At 39.1% G+C, this 20,140-nt stretch overlaps 1 protein-coding gene across 6 annotated transcripts in view; it reads left to right on the top strand.

Annotated features, from left to right (window-relative positions):
• LOC137174987 (SH3 domain-containing protein 19-like) overlaps positions 1–20,140 on the top strand; it is a 72,853-nt gene that overhangs the window by 21,870 nt on the left and 30,843 nt on the right. For 4 of the 6 annotated variants that reach the window (XR_010925523.1, XR_010925525.1, XR_010925524.1 and 1 more), the window contains exons 7-16: positions 72–1,415; positions 5,144–5,215; positions 6,680–6,953; positions 8,811–9,093; positions 9,184–9,390; positions 10,817–10,875; positions 11,018–11,268; positions 11,986–12,017; positions 12,318–12,492; positions 14,708–14,802. Coding sequence is in view for 2 of the 6 variants with exons in the window: in XM_067580576.1 (XP_067436677.1) it covers positions 72–1,415; positions 5,144–5,215; positions 6,680–6,953; positions 8,811–9,093; positions 9,184–9,390; positions 10,817–10,875; positions 11,018–11,268; positions 11,986–12,017; positions 12,318–12,492; positions 14,708–14,802 (2,792 nt within the window). In the remaining 4 variants the exon portion in view is untranslated. Of the gene's footprint in view, positions 1–71; positions 1,416–5,143; positions 5,216–6,679; positions 6,954–8,810; positions 9,094–9,183; positions 9,391–10,816; positions 10,876–11,017; positions 11,269–11,985; positions 12,018–12,317; positions 12,493–14,707; positions 14,803–15,012; positions 19,047–20,140 lie in introns of those variants that run through there. The other 2 variants (XM_067580577.1, XR_010925526.1) reach the window with 2 other exon arrangements.

The raw sequence follows: 20,140 nt of genomic DNA on the forward strand, positions 1-20,140 counted from the left end.
GTTATTTTGATGCTTTTTGCTTCATTTTTTTCTTTTATTTGTGAGTAAAAATAATTTGTGTTTGTGTTTAGTGAGACGACCAGTCAGACCACCGCGGCCTCCTCTCCCCCAGCCTCCAAAACCGTCTCATGTTGAAGACATCGCCATCACCGCCAGCCAATCAGCACTCACCTCCCTTGACCGTGACATCGTGGTACCAAACACGCACTCTGAGACAGTCACACACACCTCCACACACACACAGTGCTGTGACATCCTCACTGACCTTTGTTCACCTTTGACCTCGACCGGTAGTGCTCAAACCAACCAATGGGATCGGCCTTTAGCTGCTGTTGACGCGGCAACCCCTTCGACCACTCCTTCTCAAGTCCCGTTGGAACGTCCCAGGCCGCGCCCTCGTTCCAAGCTCAGTGTGCAGCCAATCAGCAACGAGGTGAAAGTTCAGACTTTGGTGAAACTGCGAGAGGACGGTTTAGCCACGTTAGCCGCCCGAGCAGGAAGTGAAACCACTAACAAGGAAGTGAATCAGGGGAAATACCTGCAGGAGCTTCTCGAGGCCTTCAGCTCAGACGACTGGGGCTTCCCTGATCAACGCAGCGACAGCAGCGGGCCCAGCCAATCGGAGAACGAGGAGGAAGAGGACGGGGAGGACATGGCGACTCTGAAAGCGAGGATACAGGCCTTTGAGCAGCAACAGCAGCAGCAGCAGCAGCAGGTGGCTGATGGGAGCTGTGGAGACAGTAACAGAGGCAGCGGGACCATTGAGGGCTTTGCTGCCACAAAGAGACCTGAGCCCCGCCCGCGCCCTCGTCTCCAGGGGCAACCGGCCAAATCAGCTCCTCCCACGGTCGCTCCGAAACCCAAAACCTTCTCACATGCCCCCAAACCATCCAGCAAGGTATTCTGGGAAGATGGGGTCGTACCAGTGGCAACAGCGGGCTCAGATAATACCGAGGCTCTGACTACACCTGAGACCCCGTCTGCAGACTCTAAACCTCAAACTACTGCTGAACCAGCACCTTCTTGTACCCCGAAATCTGCTCCGGCTTTGGCACCCCAACCCTCCAAAAACACAGAAAAACCTGCAGTAACACCCAAACCCCTTCCTGTTACAGAAACCCCCCCATCTAGTTCCTCTTCCTCTGCCTCTGCCCCTGTCCCGGCCCCCAGACCCCCTCCACCCAAACTCACCCCCTCTCTCAGCGAGACCCCCTCCCCAGCCAACCCCAAACCTCCACCCAGACCTCTAGTCGCCCCCAGGGCCAGCACGGGAGCTCCACCCCAGGATAAGAACACCGCACCTGGGCGTACTACCCTAACTCTTCCCCCGAGACCCTCCATGGAGGTCAGCAGTGGAGCACAGATGGAGACTCATGCTGGGAATGATGAGATGGAGGACGCCACAAGTCAAACCGGTGAGTATAATTCTGAAACGCACATTTCCATGTCTATATTTTTATTTACAAACTGCTGTTGATAGGCATGTTTGCTGTCGTGACATGTAATATTTTTCTCATTTAAAGTCGATGTTTCTGTGAACTGAGCAGCAAAATGTAGGTCTGGAAAGTATAAAAAGTTAATCTCATTCAACTCCTCTGTGTCTGCAGGTGTGCAGAAGTTCATTTCACTTCAGGTCATTTTACAAATATTTACATGTGGTTAGGAGCGAGCGTGCTGCTTCCTCCTCGCACCGCTTATCTACCAGATAACCTGAATGTGTAGCAGCTGCTGATAAACTCTCAATGTAGTTTGTTCTGTTGACTGAACTTCAGACTTATTTGCAGAGCGGCTGCAGCTGTGCTAATCCTTGTTTAGATTTCAGTCATCACCACTGTTAGGCTTTATGACTTTTACAGTTTATACAGTTTATATACACTATATTGCCAAAAGTATTCACTCACCCATCCAAATAATTGAAATCAGGTCTTCCAATCACTTCCATGGCCACAGGTGTATAAAATAAAGCACCATGGCATGCAGACTGTTTCTACAAACGGTTGTGAAAGAATGGGTCGCTCTGTGATAGGATGGAACCTGTGCAACAAGTCCAGGCGGGGAATTTCCTCGCTCCTAAATATTCCACAGTCAACTGTCAGTGGTGTTATAACAAAGTGGAGGGGATTGGGAACGACAGCAACTAAGCCATGAAGTGGTAGGCCACGTAAAATGATGGAGCGGGGTCAGTGGATGCTGAGGTGCATAGTGTGCAGAGGTGGCCAACTGCAGAGTCAGTCAGTCAACTGTCTTGAGTCAGTCGCTACAGACCTCCAAACTTCATGTGGCCTTCAGATTAGCTCAAGAACAGTGCGTAGAGAGCTTCATGGAATGGGTTTCCATGGCCGAGCAGCTGCATCCAAGCCATACATCATCAAGTACAATGCAAAGTTTCGGATGCAGTGGTGTAAAGCACGCCGCCACTGGACTCTAGAGCAGTTGAGACGCGTTCTCTGGAGTGACTAATTGCGCTTCACCATCTGGCGATCTGATGTACAAGTCTTGGTTTGGCGGTTGCCAGGAGAACAGTACTTGTCTGACTGCATTGTGCCAAGTGTAAAGTTTGGTGGAGGGGGGATTATGGTGTGGGGTTGTTTTTCTGGAGCTGAGCTTGGCCCCTTAGTTCCAGAAAAATGAACTCTGAATGCTTCAGCATACCAAGAGATTTTGGACAATTCCACCCTCCCAACATTGTGGGAACAGTTTGGGGATGGCCCCTTCCTGTTCCAACATGACTGTGCACCAGTGCACAAAGCAAGGTCCATAAAGACATGGATGAGAGAGCTTGGTGTGGATGAACTTGACTGGCCTGCACAGAGTCTTGACCTCATTCCGATAGAACACCTTTGGGATGAATTAGAGCGGAGAGTGAGAGCCAGGCCTTCTCGTCCAACGTCAGTGTGTGACCTCACAAATGTGCTTCTGGAAGAATGGTCAAAAATTCCCATAAACACATTCCAAAACCATGTGGAAAGCCTTCCCAGAAGAGTTGAAGCTATTATAGCTGCAAAGGATGGACTGACGTCATATTAAACCCTATGGATTAAGAATGGGATGTCACTTAAGTTCATATGCGAGTCAAGGCAGATGAGCCAATACTTTTGGCAATATAGTGTCTGTATGTTTAGCAACACGGATTTACTTATTAGGAAAACACCAGCTGATATCATGCTGGTTCCTTGTTTTCAGGCCAATACCCAAACACATCAGTACTTGGTAACTTTACTCAAAACTAAATCGTAATGCACAAAAATGATGAGTAACATCTCAAAAATCAAAACAAACTGGCTTCATTTTCAGCTGTTTTTGTCTCAGTTTTCATGTGGAGAAATTTGATTCTTCTCAATTGGTTCTGTTAAAATAAAGATGCCACTATCAGTTGTTGGCTTAAATTACAGAATTTAATCATAAATTTTGTAGTTGTATAATTGAGTTTCCAGACCCGACACCTCTTTGAGTGATTCAGATTGACTTGGTTGACCTGGTTTTATTCATTTTTGAATTTGCAGTTGTGAGCTTTTTTTTGTTGTATATGTCTCAAACCTGGACTATGTCAATATATGAATATATATATGAAGTCTCAAGTGTTTTTGAGCACAAAAGGAAGAAGGTGCTCGTAGAGAGTCCAGTGCGCTGAAATATCACTTGAAAGATGTTTCCAATCAGGTGTTAGTGTTGATGCTGACATTTTAAATTCTCCCTGCTGTTTACACTGAAACGTCTCTCTGGGATTTGCAGTGACGTCAGTGTTTCTTGAGGCCTTCGTATCGACTGCTGAACAGCGCTTCATTGTAGTCTCAGACTAAACAACAAGCGAACGTCTCCGCTTACACTGGAAGGAAAGGAAAGATACTGAAAACAGGCTGAAGTAGTTGAAGAAAGTGACTTTTTCTGTTTGTCTCAAACTTGACAGATACCAGCGAAGTCTGCAGATAAACTGCCCAGTCTGGCTTTTAATGGTGAATCTAGTTTGCCAACCAGCCGTCTGCTGACACATTAGAGGCCTCGTCAGACTCTGAACTTAACATCTTTCTAAGTAATTTCCACCTGTTAGAAGCAAATTATATTTTATTTATTAAATAAAAGGGTAACTGCATGTTCTACTGTATATGTGTAAATAGTAGTATGAAGCGTTTTGTGTGTAAAATCTGATAAATTGCCTCAGTCTCGTTGGGGCTTAAAACTACGGCTGAATCTAAACGTCCACCCTCTGGACTTGTGGACTGAGCCCTCGTGGACTTCAGTTCTACGTACCGTGATGTGTTCACCATCATCACGTGACCTCAAGACCAAAGACCTCAAGTGTTTCCGTGGAGATTAATTGAACCGTTTGACCCTGTGACTCATTTCAAAGTGTTTTTCTGAACGGTTCTTTATGGTGTTTATGTGCAGATCAGCTGCTTTAAAAACACATTAAATCCTCAACTGAGGACCTTCACATTGTAGAAGAAGAAAAACCAGACTTTGCCTGTTTAGTTTAGAAGATGATGATAAAGAAATCCATGTTATTAAGCTTAAAGGACGATTATTCTGGGGACATTATCAAACCTCACTTCATCGATCATACAACAAAAATGTCATCAAAAGTAAATATTTTGCATATCCTGTTATTATTATGATAATTATAGATATTTAAATGATTGATGAGTGAAGTCTGCACCCCAAGCGGATTCTCTGGAAGTCTGCTGAAAGTCCACTTGAGGCCCCTTGTGGGCTTGAGGAGTCGTGGATTTGGACAGACCTCAGCACTCGCAGACTTCCTCGGAATGAACCCGTAAAGTCCGTCAGTCTGCAGGTGCGGTGATTCAGACTACAAGTTTGAAAATGGAAAAAAAAAACTCTGCAGGTGTCGAGTTAGAAAGGTTAAAGGTTACCAGACCTCTGGCTAGCAGCTCCAGGCTACATTAGATTAGCTACTAGCACAACACAATAGAATCACAGACTAAACTGATGGTGGTTGAGTTGCATTGTGGGTAATGTAGTCACCAGGTCTTGACAAGGAAGAAGAATGTGATAAAAAGTAGTACTGTGTCTATAAATCAACCACACATTAGATGTCCTCTGGCAACTGATATTTCTGCATTTTTTAGGTTTTTTTTGTTCAGGACAGACTTTTAATATTTTCCTCTTGTTTTTGTTATTATTTCAGTTAAAGTAGCAAGTGTTCGTCCAGGCATCCCGACCAAACCGGCAGCACTGACCTCACCACGCAGAGGCAGCGGTAAGAGAGAGAGAGAGAGACAGAGACACTAAGCTGCATGTAGCTCTAATACAATGGAGCGTTTGAGTGCTTAGAAAGACAGATCTTACTTGCTCGTTATGTGACAGAAAATATGCAAACGTGGAATGATTTTATGTGCTCCGTGTGTGTGTGTGTGTGTGTGTGTGTGTGTGTGTGTGTGCAACAGTAAGAGAGAGAGAGAGAGGGTTTATATTATGCAACGCAAACGCTGAGAAAGAAAAATGCTGTGATTGTGAGAGAAGAAAAAAGCCTCCACTGTTGTTGTGTGCTGTGAGTTTGATGTGTCATAGTTGTGTGTGTGTGTGTGTGTGTGTGTGTGTGTTTTCAGCCGAGCCATATGATTGGTCAGCTAAACTGATAATTCCTCATGCTGTAATTAATCAGGTTTTATTGGCTGCTACATTAATTTGTTTAATCAAGGTAGCCGGTTAAGAGTTTTCATGCTGTTTTATTTTTTTTTTACACACATGGAGAAACTTTTCCACTTCACTCAGTTGTGTAACAGATGTAATACCAGCAACAGAACATTTGGTACAGCGCCCCAAGGAAACAATACAAAAACAGATACGTGGCTCTTTCGTCATCACTCCTTGACAACAACAGGACTTTAAACTAAAGTAGGTCATCAGTATGTGAGGTCATTGGTCTATCTTTACCCACGTAGCTGTTCAATCTGTGCTCATATTTAAGCTAATATGAGTCAAGAAAGACATATTTTTGGGGAGATGACGGTCGGTTTGTGAGGCAGCTTTTAGTTTTTATTCTCCGAGCTGCTGCCAAACAGTCTGCCTGAGGAACTCTGAGCAGCTGAAACTGTTCATATCGGACCGTTTTTTATTTTATTCCAATCACTGGTTTTATTGTATTCATATTTTCAAATGTTTTATTCCATCTTACCTATTAAAACTTTCATTGTCTTTTATTGGTTTTATCTTATTTTGTTTGAGCCTTTATTATTATTATTCTTTTTTTACACATGTGTTAATCTTTATTTGTACTTTCTACATTTGTTCTGTCTTGTTATCGGCTTGTCAGTCATTTTTAAAGCACTAACCTGTATGAAAGGTGCTTTACAATTAAAGTTTGTTTATTTGATTTGATAATGAGCCTTAATGTGTGTGTGTGTGTGTTATAGTATCCAAACATTTTAATTACTTTGAGTCTAACTTGTATTTCAGTCATGAAACACTTCCACACTTGTACACTATTTGCCTGAAGCTGCTTCACAGTACAAAGTCGTCTAACCAGTGTGAATTTGATGACAGGAAGACATCAAACCAAATATCTTTCTGGAGGGATTTTACTGTGAAGCAGCTGAATGTAAAACCTCAGTTTATATCAATATTCTTATGTGATGTTTAACTTGCAAATAAATGAGAATTGTTTTGATTTTAGGAGTCAAAATGTGACAATTTTTGAGGTTGTTTTTTTTACCATCTCCAGCTCCCACTCTGGCCCCAAAACCCGCTGGAGCCTCACCAACACCTCCACATCCAAACCCGGTCCCAGCAGCCAAACCTACAACTGCTGCCCCGGCTATAGCCCCCAAACCAGCTGGACCGGGCCCCGTCCCCGCCTTGTCCAAACCTCCAGCTCCAGCTCCGGCTCCAGCTCCAGCTCCGGCTCCAGCCCTGAGGAAAGGCCCTGTGGTCCAGACCAAAGCAGAAACTACCAGCCCTGCTAACACAAACTCCTCAGACCCTCCTCTTCCTCCACGGTAATAAAGATCTAGGATGAAGATGAATCAAACTGCCTGATAAAAGTGAAAAGATTTGTTAATTAAATAGGAATTAGGCTGCTCTGTGTTTGGCTGAGTCTCAGATTTCTGCCGTTGCTCTGGAACAAAGGGAGCGAGTGTGCTCTGCTCTGATGGTCACTGTTTCTCCCAGTTTCTTGTTATTCCAGCAGTTAGTTGAAAATAATTTTAAAAGACAAGCACTGACACTCATTGATATGCACCGTCTGCAAAGATAGAAGTCAAAAATAAAGAGCCTGTGTTTGGCCTGATAGTTTTGTATCCTTTGACATTCAGCACTTTAACTCTAATTTAATAATAATAGTAATTTGATAGCAATTATGTTACAATATTCTGGTTAATTTCACTGTCATCTAAACATCTTTTTATGGTCTAGTTTAAAGGATAAGTTTGCATTTTTTAAAGTCTGTCTTCAATCAATCTGCAGCTTCCCAAATGAACATTGAAACATGTTTTTCTTGCTGTAGTCGTCCCTCCTCTTCATACTTACCGGCTCCCTTCCCAGTGTGCTTCCAGTATAAGTGATGGGGGCAAAATCAACAGAAACACTGTCCAGGGAAACAAAAAAAAGTGGGGATTTTGTACTAAAAAGACATTTACTTTGGAAGATAACCCACTTTGTTTGACTAACTCAGACTGCTGAAGCCTCAAAACAGAATGAGGACTGTGGATTTTGGGCCCATCGCTTACATAGAGGTGTTTTATGAAGGGATCTTCTATTGGTCCGTATTAACAGGAGGAATGTTCAGAAGGATACATGACTATTGTTTTAAGACAGACTTCAAAAGTTGTGAACTTCTCCCTTAAGTCATAAAAAAGTAAATATACCTCCACCAATAGTTGCTTGTTTTGGGCTTTTACACCAAGCAGTTATTATTTTCAATATCAAATGCAGCTGCGGGAGTCTGTAGCTGCTTTAACCCCAAATACACTTAATAACACATTCACCATAGAGGTCAGTCTGCAGTGCAGTATTGATGTAGATCAGGGTCGGAAATTGACGGGTGTGTGAGGCAAAATGCCCCTAAAAAATGTAAAATTATCTTTGCTCTTGTAAAATAAACAAATACTTAATATGTTTTGCAAAGTGTGTCTGGATGTTGCTCCGTCAGGCTTCTGTACCTGCACAATTTTTTAGTTTTCAAAATAAAATATGCATTAAATGGATAAAAATACTCACACAGTTACAATCTGGAACTGGAATTAAAACATAGTGTGAATATTTTTTACCTATTAAATGTTCTTGCATTATAAGTTTGGCTGATCCCTTCACTTTTTTTTAAATAAGAGTCATTAAATATTGGTCTGTCATCCAACATAGTAATCAGGTATTTCCCATCATTTGAAAAAATTGCCCTGGAAATTACCCAAAATGTCCAATATCTGAAATTTTGGAGTTGTACAAAACTCTTAAAAAAAGGCAGAAATACCAGGCAGGTTAGAAAATTCAACTTCATGAGAAGAATAATCACAAACTTTAAAAATATTTATGTATTTCTAGTACGTAGCATCATAGTTAACTGCTTTGAGAGTTAGGTAATCCTTTATTTTCGGCCTTTGCACAAACTATTTACACTTGAATGTTCGCCCTCAAAGACGAGATACATCCCAGAATTCCTCTCGTTGTTTATACAGGCTGGTCTGGTTTCTTTCAATGTTTTGATTATATAACAAGATAAACAAACGGGAAGTTTTTATTTTTTTATTTTGCATGTCTGCTGTCAGATCTGACCGCAAACAGATCGCTGTAGCTCTGTTTTCTCTTCCTGTTTTGTACCATAAAGCGATTTCATGTAACTCGTATCTCTTTCTCTTCAGGCCTGCAAGTGTGAAGCTCCTCCCCCTTCGCCCTCCGCCAATCAAATCCACCCCTGGTCGACCGCCGCCTCCATCCATCAACTCAGCTCCCCCGGCTAACCAGATCCCTCCTCCTTCCAAAACCAGTCCTGCTCCCTCCGTTTCTCCAGCCAGCCAGTCGTCGCCTTCACAGACGGCGTCTTCTGTAACATCCAATCAGACGCAGGCTCAGAAGGCACCAAAGAAAGGGCCACCGCTGCCCCCCCGCCCTAAACCAGGACACCCTCTCTATAACAGCTACGCAGTACGGACGAACACACACACATTAAAACAAATAAAAGCTCATAGATTTGAGTGGTAAGGTGTGTAATTTACCAATATGTTCATATCCTAGAAACAGGAAGTCCTGATCGTCCTGGACGACCCGAGCCCGCCGCCCTCTGAGCCTCTATCAGGTGAGGGGAGGAGCCAAACCGCCGTCACTACTCTCATCGAACCGTCACAGTGTCTCCTGGACCTGGACACCCAACCAGAGCCTGCCCCAGATCAGGACAGCCAATCAAAACCTGCCCTGGAGGGCCTCGACCTATCAGAGTCTCAGGTATTTAAACAGCTTGTTAAAGCCTTAAAGTGTTGATATTATATAATGTTAATTATTATAAAATGGTCACTCAAGTGTCATTAAATACATAATAATAATAATCATAATGAGACACATCACCATCATTTTCTTGTCTAATTTATGTAACAAACACACAGTTTGAAAACTTAATAAATTAAATACACGTTTAAACATTTTCAAACTGTTTATAGTTTAAATCACACTGAAGGAACAGATGGATGAACTCTAACCGTGCTCTCTACATGTTTGACTTTTTTTAAAACTGTGTTCTGTCGACACAGACAGGAAAACAGAGAAGCGATCAATCAAACTTTATTTGTATAGCACCTTTAATACAAGTTAGCTCAAGCTCATAATAAGAACAAATGTAAACTATAAAAACAATAAAAACAACAACACTAATGCACACGAGAAATAAAAATGATTAAAATGTAATAATGAAACAAATAGATTAAGAAAATTAAATAAAAACTAGATAAAATAGATTAAAAGCTGACAAATAAAATCAGTAAGAGGGAATAAAACATTTATAAACATGAATACAATAAATAATAATAATACATTTTATTTGTATAGCACCTTCAAAAACCAATGTTACAAAGTTTACACAAAACAAACGATAAAAAATGAAATAAAGGAATAAAATCAAAGACAGACATCAGTAAAAACAAATGTTCAAAGTGCTTTGCATGAAGATAAGATAAATATCTAAAAGGTGCAGTTTGTAAAACATAGAAAGATGTCAAAAATAAAAAATAAAAATGATTCATAAGCTGACTGATAAAAATTAGTTGTAAGAAGTGATTTAAGGGAAGATTGTGATTTAGTGACTCTGAGCTCCTCAGGCAGCCCGAACAACAAAGACAAGATCCCCTTTAGTCTTAAATGTAGACACGGTTAAATAATAATAATAAATAATAATCATAAATAATAATAATAAATAATAATAGTGGCCATAAAACATTTTAATCAGAAGCTCAACTAAAATCAGCAGGTTTTAAGTTTAGGAGTAAAGAAATCAATACTTCTCTGAGTTCTTTGGACAAACTGTCCTTGAAGAGCTTTAAAAACAAGTTAAAGTTTTACAATCAATACAGAAACTGCCAACAGTCAGACAGCAGAGTCCTGGATCAATTATAACTGATTCATGACTGTTTTTTTGGTAGATCTGATAGGAGAACACTAGAATAATCTGTCCTGCTGGAAAGAAAAGTGTGTTTTCTTTCCAGCAGGACAGTGTGCAGATTTTTTTGGTGACGAACTCCACATGAGCCTTCAAGTTCAGCTCTGAGAAGGTGATGACAAGCAACACACGTCCCTCGCTGGACTCAAACCGGGGAAATGATGAAATATCAGCGTCCAGGATGAACAAAGTTTAACTAAACTGATGTTTTGTCCTTTTTAGTCCATCCTGCCTGTGCAGCCGACTGAACCCAAAGAGCAGCCGGATCCTCCTCCTGTCAGGTCGGACACACACGACACGTTTAACCTCAACACATAAACAGGAACTTCTGTATTTTTAAACGAAAAGAGTGAAATGATTTCTACATGTCTCTAAATGTGTGTGTGTGTGTGTGTGTGTGTGTGTGTGTGTGTGTGTGTTTAGTGGTCCTCGGTGCGTCGCCTTGTTCGACTACGAGGGCGAGGAAGAGGACGAGCTCACCTTCTCCCAGGGTGATGTCATCGCCCTCCTAGAGGTCATTGGGCAGGAGTGGGGGCGGGGCCAGATCCACGGGCGAATCGGAATATTCCCCCTGAGCTTCGCCAAAGTGGTCGAGCCCCTCCCGCAGCCGTTGCCGTTGCCGGGGGAAACGGCAAAGACTACATCAACGGATACGACAGTGATAGAAAGTACCGGTGAGCAGCAGAGTTTACTTCCTTCCTTTTCTTTCTCTTCTTATTAAACTCTTCAGCTTCCTTCTTGTTTTAGTTGATTGATTTTTCTTGATGGTTAAAAATATACAATACAGGCTCATACTAGGAAGTGACACAGCTAATTAGACGTAAATTTCTTTTTAAATTTTTCTAGTAAGTGAGTTACTCGTCTCCCTTGGTGAAGAATTTGTTTTTCTGTGAGTTTGTTTCTTGTTTTTATGGGCTTTGAGTAATATAAAAACACCTTTAAAAAGGTAGAAAGTATGGATTGTTCTTCTTTTGATCCATTAAGATGCACAAAACATCTATTATATTACTATTATTATTATTATTATTATTATTATTATTATTATTATTATCATGTTTCTATGTTTTAACTGTGATTCTCATTGTTAAACCTACATTGTTTTTTCTTCCCATTCACCATATTTCTTAATAAAAATATAAAACACTATAGAAATTGTTGAATTACTTCTTTAATCGTCTTAAATCAGTGAAAAGTAGCGTTTTTAAGGGTTTTATATGTAAGCAAACATCTTATTAAACCCTTCTTCTCGTATACAAAGCTTTTAATTCTCGTCCTTCAGTCTTTTCTATCTACATTTTTCTCATGATGCATAAATGATCTGATAAATGAAGGCTGCTGCATCTTTGGATTTGCATATAATGTTTATTTATGATTATTTTTGCGTATTTCAGCACCAAAGTCCTCACAGGACCTGAACACAGAGGTGAGTGTTTCATAGACAGAAATCATGATCAATATGTGTTTAAATATTAGACATCGGTCCTTTTTATGTCACATGTTCATGTGTATGTTTCACTTTTTCTACTTGTTTCATTCACTTTATATTGTTTAAATTTACTGTAGATTCATTTTTGCTCATTAATGTTTTTCACTCATAAATTCTATTGATTAGGCTTTTAATTTATTCTCATGCTGTAATATTTCTCTTCCTTTTTAAATTTACATTTGATTTCATTTAAATGTAGTAAAAATGAGTTAAATCTGTGTTTGTGTTTGTGTGCAGGCGGAGGAGTGGGCCGTGGCTCTGTTCGACTTCCCCGGTCAGACTGCGGAGGATCTGTCTTTCCACAAGGGGGCGCTGATCCGAGTCACCGAGCACATCGACTCCGAGTGGAGGAGAGGAAGACTGGAGGGGAAGGAGGGACTTTACCCCGCTGCCTTCACACGGCCCTGCCAGGGTACAAACACACAAAAATACATCAGAAAAAACATAATGAAATATCATAAACACAGTAATATGTTTGTAATATCTCAGCCATTAGTGAAACCAACAAAAACACACATCTGTCAATCAGTTAAACTTTATTTATATATTATATTTATATTAGGTTGAATGTAATCCAGAGTGCTTTCACACCAAGATACAAGTAAAATACCAGAATTAAAACAAGGTGGCTTTTAAAATGTACATAAAATAAATAAATCCATAATAAAAAATAATATATTAGAAGAAAAAGATTTAATAAAACCTACTTTAAAAGAATTTAGTGATACTGCAAGTGATTTCAGTGCCTGTACTAAGTCAACCGTGCACACTATTCCTCTTGCATTTACGCCTTTTTCACCAAACACAGGGAAACACCACCTCAAAGGTAATATCTGAAACTGAAAAGCATAAATGTAACAGTGGTGAGGTGACAATAAAGGTCCTTGAATACTTGAAACCTTTGATAAGGCAGCAAGAAAAGATAAATTAGTAAATTATAAGAGAATAAATATCAAAAATAATTCAAATAGTGAAAATAGTAGTACAGAAAATATTTGTACACACACTTATACAGAGCAGAGACACACCGTTTGTTAGTGTATGCCTCATCGTGTGTGTGTGTGTGTGGCAGGTGAAGGGAAGTATTTACAAAACTGTGTGGATGGTTTGTTTTATACTCCTGACTGTGCTAGACGGGTGGGGTTTTATCACTCAGGATATTACAGACAGTTCAGCCAATCACAGGGCAGAAAATGTTTGTTCGTCTAGGGCTGCGTCTAACAAATATTTTCATTATTTATTAATCTGGACATTATTTTTTTCAATTAATGGATTAATTGTTTTGTCTATAAAATGTCAGAAAATAGTGAATAACGCCCGTTATCATCTCTCAGAGCCCCAGTCGACGTCTTCAAATGTCTCGTTTTGTCCAAAATCCAAAGATGTTCAGTTTGACACTAAAAAAAGCTTCAAATCATCACATTTTATTGGCTGCAACCATCACATTTTTGGGCGTTTTTTCTTAAAAAATGATGCACAGCAGCAATAAATCCGACGCCTTTCAGCCCGATGCTTTCCTCGAGCGTTACTGAGACAGATTTGGGTGTGAACCAGCCGCTGCCAGGAACCTGCCTGTGTTTGTCCCTCGTCACATTTTTGATCATTTCTTTGTTGTTTAAGCTGTTTATTAAGACAAAAATCATCCGACGTTCTCTGGTTACACTCTTTCAGATGTGAGGATTTGCTGCTTTTGTGTAGTTTTGAACTTTTCATTGGACAAATCAAGATATTTCAAGACATCGCCTCAGGCTCATTAGACTAAATGATTAATAGATTAGATTGGATTAAGAGATTATAAAACCATGATCATAAGACGACCACCCTTTTTCAGCACTTGTTTTTGTAAAAAGACTTTTTGAAGATACAAAACACTTTCACACTCATCCTGTTAGGAAACTTTGCCCCTTGATTTAGTGTTAGAGTCCTCATCCTTGACGCTTTTCTTTCTATTTCTCCACTAAAAGTGAAATAACACAATTAAAGCAGATCGTAAATCCCACATTTATGGAGCTTTTCTATCAGTTACATACTCTCACTCTCTCCTGACAGACTCTTGGATGCATTAAAAAATGATTTTCTCCAGAGTTTTTCACTTTCTGTTTGTCTGTTTGAGCTCCTCATCGTCTCTGACAGCAGTAGTTCTTGGCTGTTTGACGGGGATGATTCAGTCCTTGGTGGTGTTTTCTGCAGTAAAGCTGTCAGGATTCGCTTTGAACTCGCTTTCACTCGTCATGAATATATTTTCTCTGTAGCAGAAAAACACATTACACAAGCCTTCAGACACTCCCGCGGGTTAAATTGATCTAACCAAACACTTTGAGTGCCGACTGACTATAAACAGACTTGAATACACTCGCAAGCTTAGCAACATTAAGGCTACAAACAACCCATAATATAACAGCTCGCTTCATTCAAAGAGAATCTCTGATCTTGTGAAACAAATATGAGACACAAAATATTCAGGATGAAATATTTTCTCATATTCAGGTCTATACGGTAATTGAAGAAATACTTGACAGGTTAATTAATAATGAAAGTAACTGTTAGTTGCAGCCTTTGGTAGGTGTGTGTGTGTGTGCATGTGGCTCCCAAAGTTTCTAACCACAACTTCTTCTTCCTGTTTCCAGCTCAGCCAATCCCAGGCCAGCAGTCAGCGGTTAAGGGCGTGGCCAAGGTTCTGTTTGACTTCACCGCAGAGAGCGAGGACGAGCTCTCACTAAAGGTGTGTGTGTGTGTGTGATGAGTAGATATTTATGTATGAGGAAGTTTTATGTTTTTATTCTGGACACAGATTCAATGACAAAACTTTAAATTCAGGCAAATCTGTCAAATTTAATTGTTTATTTTTCACCTAAAGTCAACGACTTCATGTTTTTGTTTGTTTTCACTAACAAGTCCGATCTCTGTCTTCCTCTCTGTCTTCTTCCTGCAGGTTGGTGACATTATAACGCAGGTGGAATCTGTGGATGAGCAGTGGATTTTGGCGGTTGTGGGCGGGAAGCGTGGGATCGTGCCTAAAAACTACATTTCACTTCTCTGACGTGGAAATCCTGAAACAAACAATCGTTGGGGCTCCCCCACCTGTCAATAACACTACAGAGGGGTTTTTCCTGCTTTGTTAACCAGACAAAAACGCACTTGCACGCGGCGGTGACGGCGCTCCAGTCTGCCGTATTTCATTAAAAAAAAACTGAATATTTCAATTTCCAGATAGTTTTTAATTCAACAAAATCAGCTTGGTCAGTTTTATTCCTAGTTTGGTTGCAAAATTGGAGAAACAGGAACTCTTGAGGTGTGATGGGATTGTTTCCGATGTAACGTCACCCTGGCGACCGAGACCTCGCTGTGCTCACTGTTGTCATGACGACCGGGAGCTGGACGGACCTTCGCTGCCTTAAAACTGACAGTTACATTAGACTGTAAGAAAGATTTTCTTCCTGACTGGACTCTTTTCTTTTCACGGATTCGGTTCGACTGTCCAAAACTCCAACCTCGAAGCTCGATTGTTTGATGTTAGATGGTCCAAATCGATCCCAGTGACGGAAACCATTGGAGAGAATATCATCCAGATGGCTGGACACGCGCTTCAAAGAGCCACGACTTCAGCTTTTCCTCTTTTTGTCTGATCACAGATGTTTTGCGTAAACTTTGTCAAAAATTTTTATCATGTTTCAGTGTTTACATTCATTACATTTACCAGTTTTTTTTTTCAAAAAAATCAGGCCAGCTCACAACATTCAAACTGAAAAGTCTTCACTCAGCAGGTTTAGAGAAGAGGACTAATTCACGTTAACTAACCCATTAAAGCATAAAACTACATTTATCTGAAACAAACGGTACCAAGAAGAACATTATTCTCATTCTGAGCCAGAGGAGATTAGAAAACTGAATTAAAACGGGATAATGTGGAGCTCTGAGTTGAATGACTGCTGGGTCGGGGTTTTTGATCGTTACTGTGTTAACAGACAGACAAACAGTGAGTCTTAGTGGTGGTTATAATGTTTGTAAGAGTTTCTTTTAATTTAACTCTACTGAAGCCTCCTGCAGATTTGTGTTGTACCACCTCTGTGAAAAGGACCAAAAATCGCCACTTTTGAGACATTCTGACAGAATATTTAGTTTTATGACACTGTAGGTACCTTTAATTATTTATAAATGTTTATAAAAGTTCATTTTTATGTTGCACATAAAGTCTTATTGCCTATAAATTCTCACAAAAAGGCATTTTCAAAAATATTTTACATCCCCTGAGCTTTGAAGCTTAAACCGGATCATTTTACGTAAAGAACACTCTTGTTGGTTTAGTCTATTAACTGACTACTTGACCTTTTCCAAAGGCTACCATATTTTTTTTTTGACTTGCCTTTTTGAAAATTGTAATGTGAGGTTTTATACATAATTTGTATTTAACCGATTTAAAATACACAATTGAGCTTGACACTAAGAGCAAATATCTCAATGAAAGCAAACAAAAACTAGAGCTCAGTAATACACTACAAACACAAGCTATCAGTCCAACAGTAGCTGTATATTTTACAATATTTAAAGGATTTTGCTGGCGGTTTTCTATATTTTTCTATATCTTTCTTATTGTCAACAAATCTCATGTTTGGAGCCAAACCAACAATGACCTAATTTACTTAAAAGTATTGTGTGTTTATTGAAAGCCTGATATATCTTATTCCTCTGTTCCATAGACCTCCGTTGTCGTCCAAAAACACGTCAATGAGTCATGTTCCTTCATTATGAAGAATTTGGTCATGTTAGTTTGTTTAGAAACGGCTCCAAAGACTAATAACGGCTACATCACTAAACTGTACATTGTAAATAATATTAATACAAAGTCAAGTCAAATTTTGATATGTAGCACAACAAGCTAGTGGAGCCTTAAACAGAACTAGGTTCCTGCACATGCTCAGTGGCGTCTGCCTCACACTCACAAACATGAAAACATGATCGCTGTTATTAGTCTTTAAAGCCGTTTCTAAACAAACTAACGTGACTGTAATCTTCATGGTGAAGGAGCATGTCACCCAGTGCAGCGGTGTGGCTTATTGATGTGTTTTTAATAGTTTTTGGACAACAACGGAGGTCTAAAGCACAGAGGAATAAGATATATCAGGATACACACACAATACGTGTTAGTAGATCAGTTCATTGTTGGTTTGGATCCAAACATGAGATTTGTTGACAATAAAAAAAAATAGAAAATGACAGCTTTATCCTTTAAATTCACATCTTGTACCGAAAAATACTATAAAATGTCAACATGTTTTTAGTTTGTCATGGTGAGACTTAACACGTCTTAAAATTCACACGGACTGGACCAGAAACAGTTGTAACGACAGTTTGCTGATGACATTGACATTGGAAAATATTTAAAACTATTTTTAGTTTTAGTTAGCTTTTGCTTCTTTTCCTGCACCCAAACAGTGTTTTTGAGGAAGTTTTGCACATTGCCGGTACTGCGGTGAACAGGAAGTGTTTGTCACAACGTTAACGTACTGAACAGTTTGTCATGTCAGTGAAAAGGCTTTCAGGTGCAGAGCTCTGGCTGTAGTTTTAAAAACGTACTGTACTTCCATCCTTTGCTCATGTGTTCCCTCACATTCTCTTAATATGCTTTCTGTTAAAACACTACATCTCAAAAACAGCATCTCACATTTCCAGACTGAGTATACTTTCAACTGAAACTCCGGCTAAGTATTTTTGTTTTTCTTACAATTAAAACATGGAAGGTTTTCTTTAAATGTGCCGTCAGCAAATTAGCAGTGATGATGAATGATTTAAAGTCATTTTAAGAAAATTCCTCCCATTAAATTCATGTTTTTAGTTGTTTATCTGACACTTGGAGGTCCAGTGTTTTGTTGTACTGCAGGAATCAACAGGAAAACCTTTTCTTCTTGATACTTCCTGTCCCTTTGTCTCATTTTTAATGTGCTCAGATTAAAATTTGGTGTAACTTTTTACATTAAGTTATCATTCATAATGTTTTTCACGCAATTCTGAAAGTCTGAGATGGCAAAGTTAAACTTAGATTGCCTTCATTTGAGGAAAATAAGCTAAATTTACATAAATAATAAAATGAAATGAAAGCAGATAACAGTAGTGTGACGTTTAAAGAGTTGTACCAGTACAGAAGTCTGTTCATTGTCAGTGATCAAAACAAACATTTTCTACAGGAGCTTTTCCTGTTTTGTGAAAGTCTATGTTCTGTGTATGTTTCCTACAGTCCTCGAATGACTGTTAAAGTCCTTAAAATATAATTAGATTTCATGTGAAAATGATAACAAGACCCGCAATATTGGCTACAGTTTGATAGCAATTTGACACAATAAAAAAACAAATATAGGTCATGTAGTTATTTGACAGTCATGAAAAGACTTTGGGGAAATGTTCTATAACTATATATTTGTGAGATAAATAATTAGAGCACAGAAAATGTTGATTTTTAAGTAAACATGCTTTGACTTTTTACCTGCACTTTGCAGACACTGCATTTAGCCATCAGTTACAATGATTCTCACTAGACAATCTATCGAGGGGACTCAAGTTGAACAGTTTTGGAAGCTAGTCAGTATTTTACGTTCAGGAGGGAAAACCTTCCAGTGTCCATATTTCTTAATCCTCAGTTGTTGCACTTTAAAACATTAAGGTTGAAATTTCAACCAGGCAGGTTGGATTTATCCATTTTTCTGATTTTGACACGATTAATCGTTTGCAGGCATCACGACTAATTTGGTGGCAAATCTTCAAAAAGAAAATCTTACATCTTTAAAAGCTATGGGACTGGTTGTGTACCAGTGTAATGACTGTAACACTAGTGTGTGTGTATGTGGGTATAAGTGTGTGTGATAGAGAAAAACAGTGAAAGAGATTTATACATTGCTTTGTAACAGATATTTTTATGTATAACCGAACATTCCAACTTTTTAATCCAAATAAAACTTTGAGACATTTCAATAATTCTTACAATTTTTACTTTCTTTCTTACATTTTTTAAATTAATTGCTCAGTTTTACTGGAAGTTTTTGTACATCTGACATGAGACATGTTGAGCAGGTGAGTTAACTGTTTAAACTCAAATCTCCAGTAACTCGGATTGTCTGGCAGCTGAACATTAATTCAACCACAAGATAAAACAGTAACATTTCCACTATAGACGGTGATGGAAATACTGACCAGTCTGGTTAGTAAAAATCCAGATATTCTACTATTTACATGAGCTCACACCAGAAGCTTTATTAGGAGCAGTGATAGTTTACTCTGAGACAGGACTCTCAGGCTGAACTTGTATCCCACCTCCTTCTCTGTGACAGACAGACCCTAAAATCCCTAAAAATGATGCTAACTCCTTAACCATTTATAAGCTAAACCCCAATAGAACCATTTGATTGGTGGACATTGTTGTGGGCAACCTGTCAGACACTGTTTAGGGCAAAGAAGTGACCAATTTTCTGCAGTACACATCTTTGTAAAAGTTAAAATGAAATATTTCCAGAAAACGCATATATGTAGATATACATATGATGACATGTAATCAAAACATACCTATTAGCAGTCTAGATACGATCATTAGTATTTGGTCCTAAAATGATATTTCATAATATTTGATTTAAATTGTCACATATTGGAGTTTCTTGTGGTTAAAGTTGCAAAAATAACAGGTCCATTAAACTAAATTGGTAGTGTTGGTGTATTATAAATACACAAATTAATACACATTTACTAAATCTTGATTTACATTTTATTTTTTATATGTTAGATTATCTTTACAATGGCTGGATGATTACAAGAATGAGACTGTTCACACTCAGAAAGAAAAACCTCAGTCTGTAAATGTAAATAATCAATCAGGCACAGATTTATTAGATTGATTTATTGTTCATCATTCATCATTGATGAACAAGCACTGTATTTTGCACCAACACAATAGTTCCACCTACTAAATTAATAAACAGTAATTCAAATATATCAGGATTACTTTGTCAAATTGCATCAGAGGACTGGATGTTAATCAACAATTATCTTAGTTGTCACCTTAAAATTATTAAACAGAA

Source organism: Thunnus thynnus, chromosome 22 (assembly GCF_963924715.1).
Source record: "Thunnus thynnus chromosome 22, fThuThy2.1, whole genome shotgun sequence".
Lineage (NCBI taxonomy): Eukaryota > Metazoa > Chordata > Actinopteri > Scombriformes > Scombridae > Thunnus > Thunnus thynnus.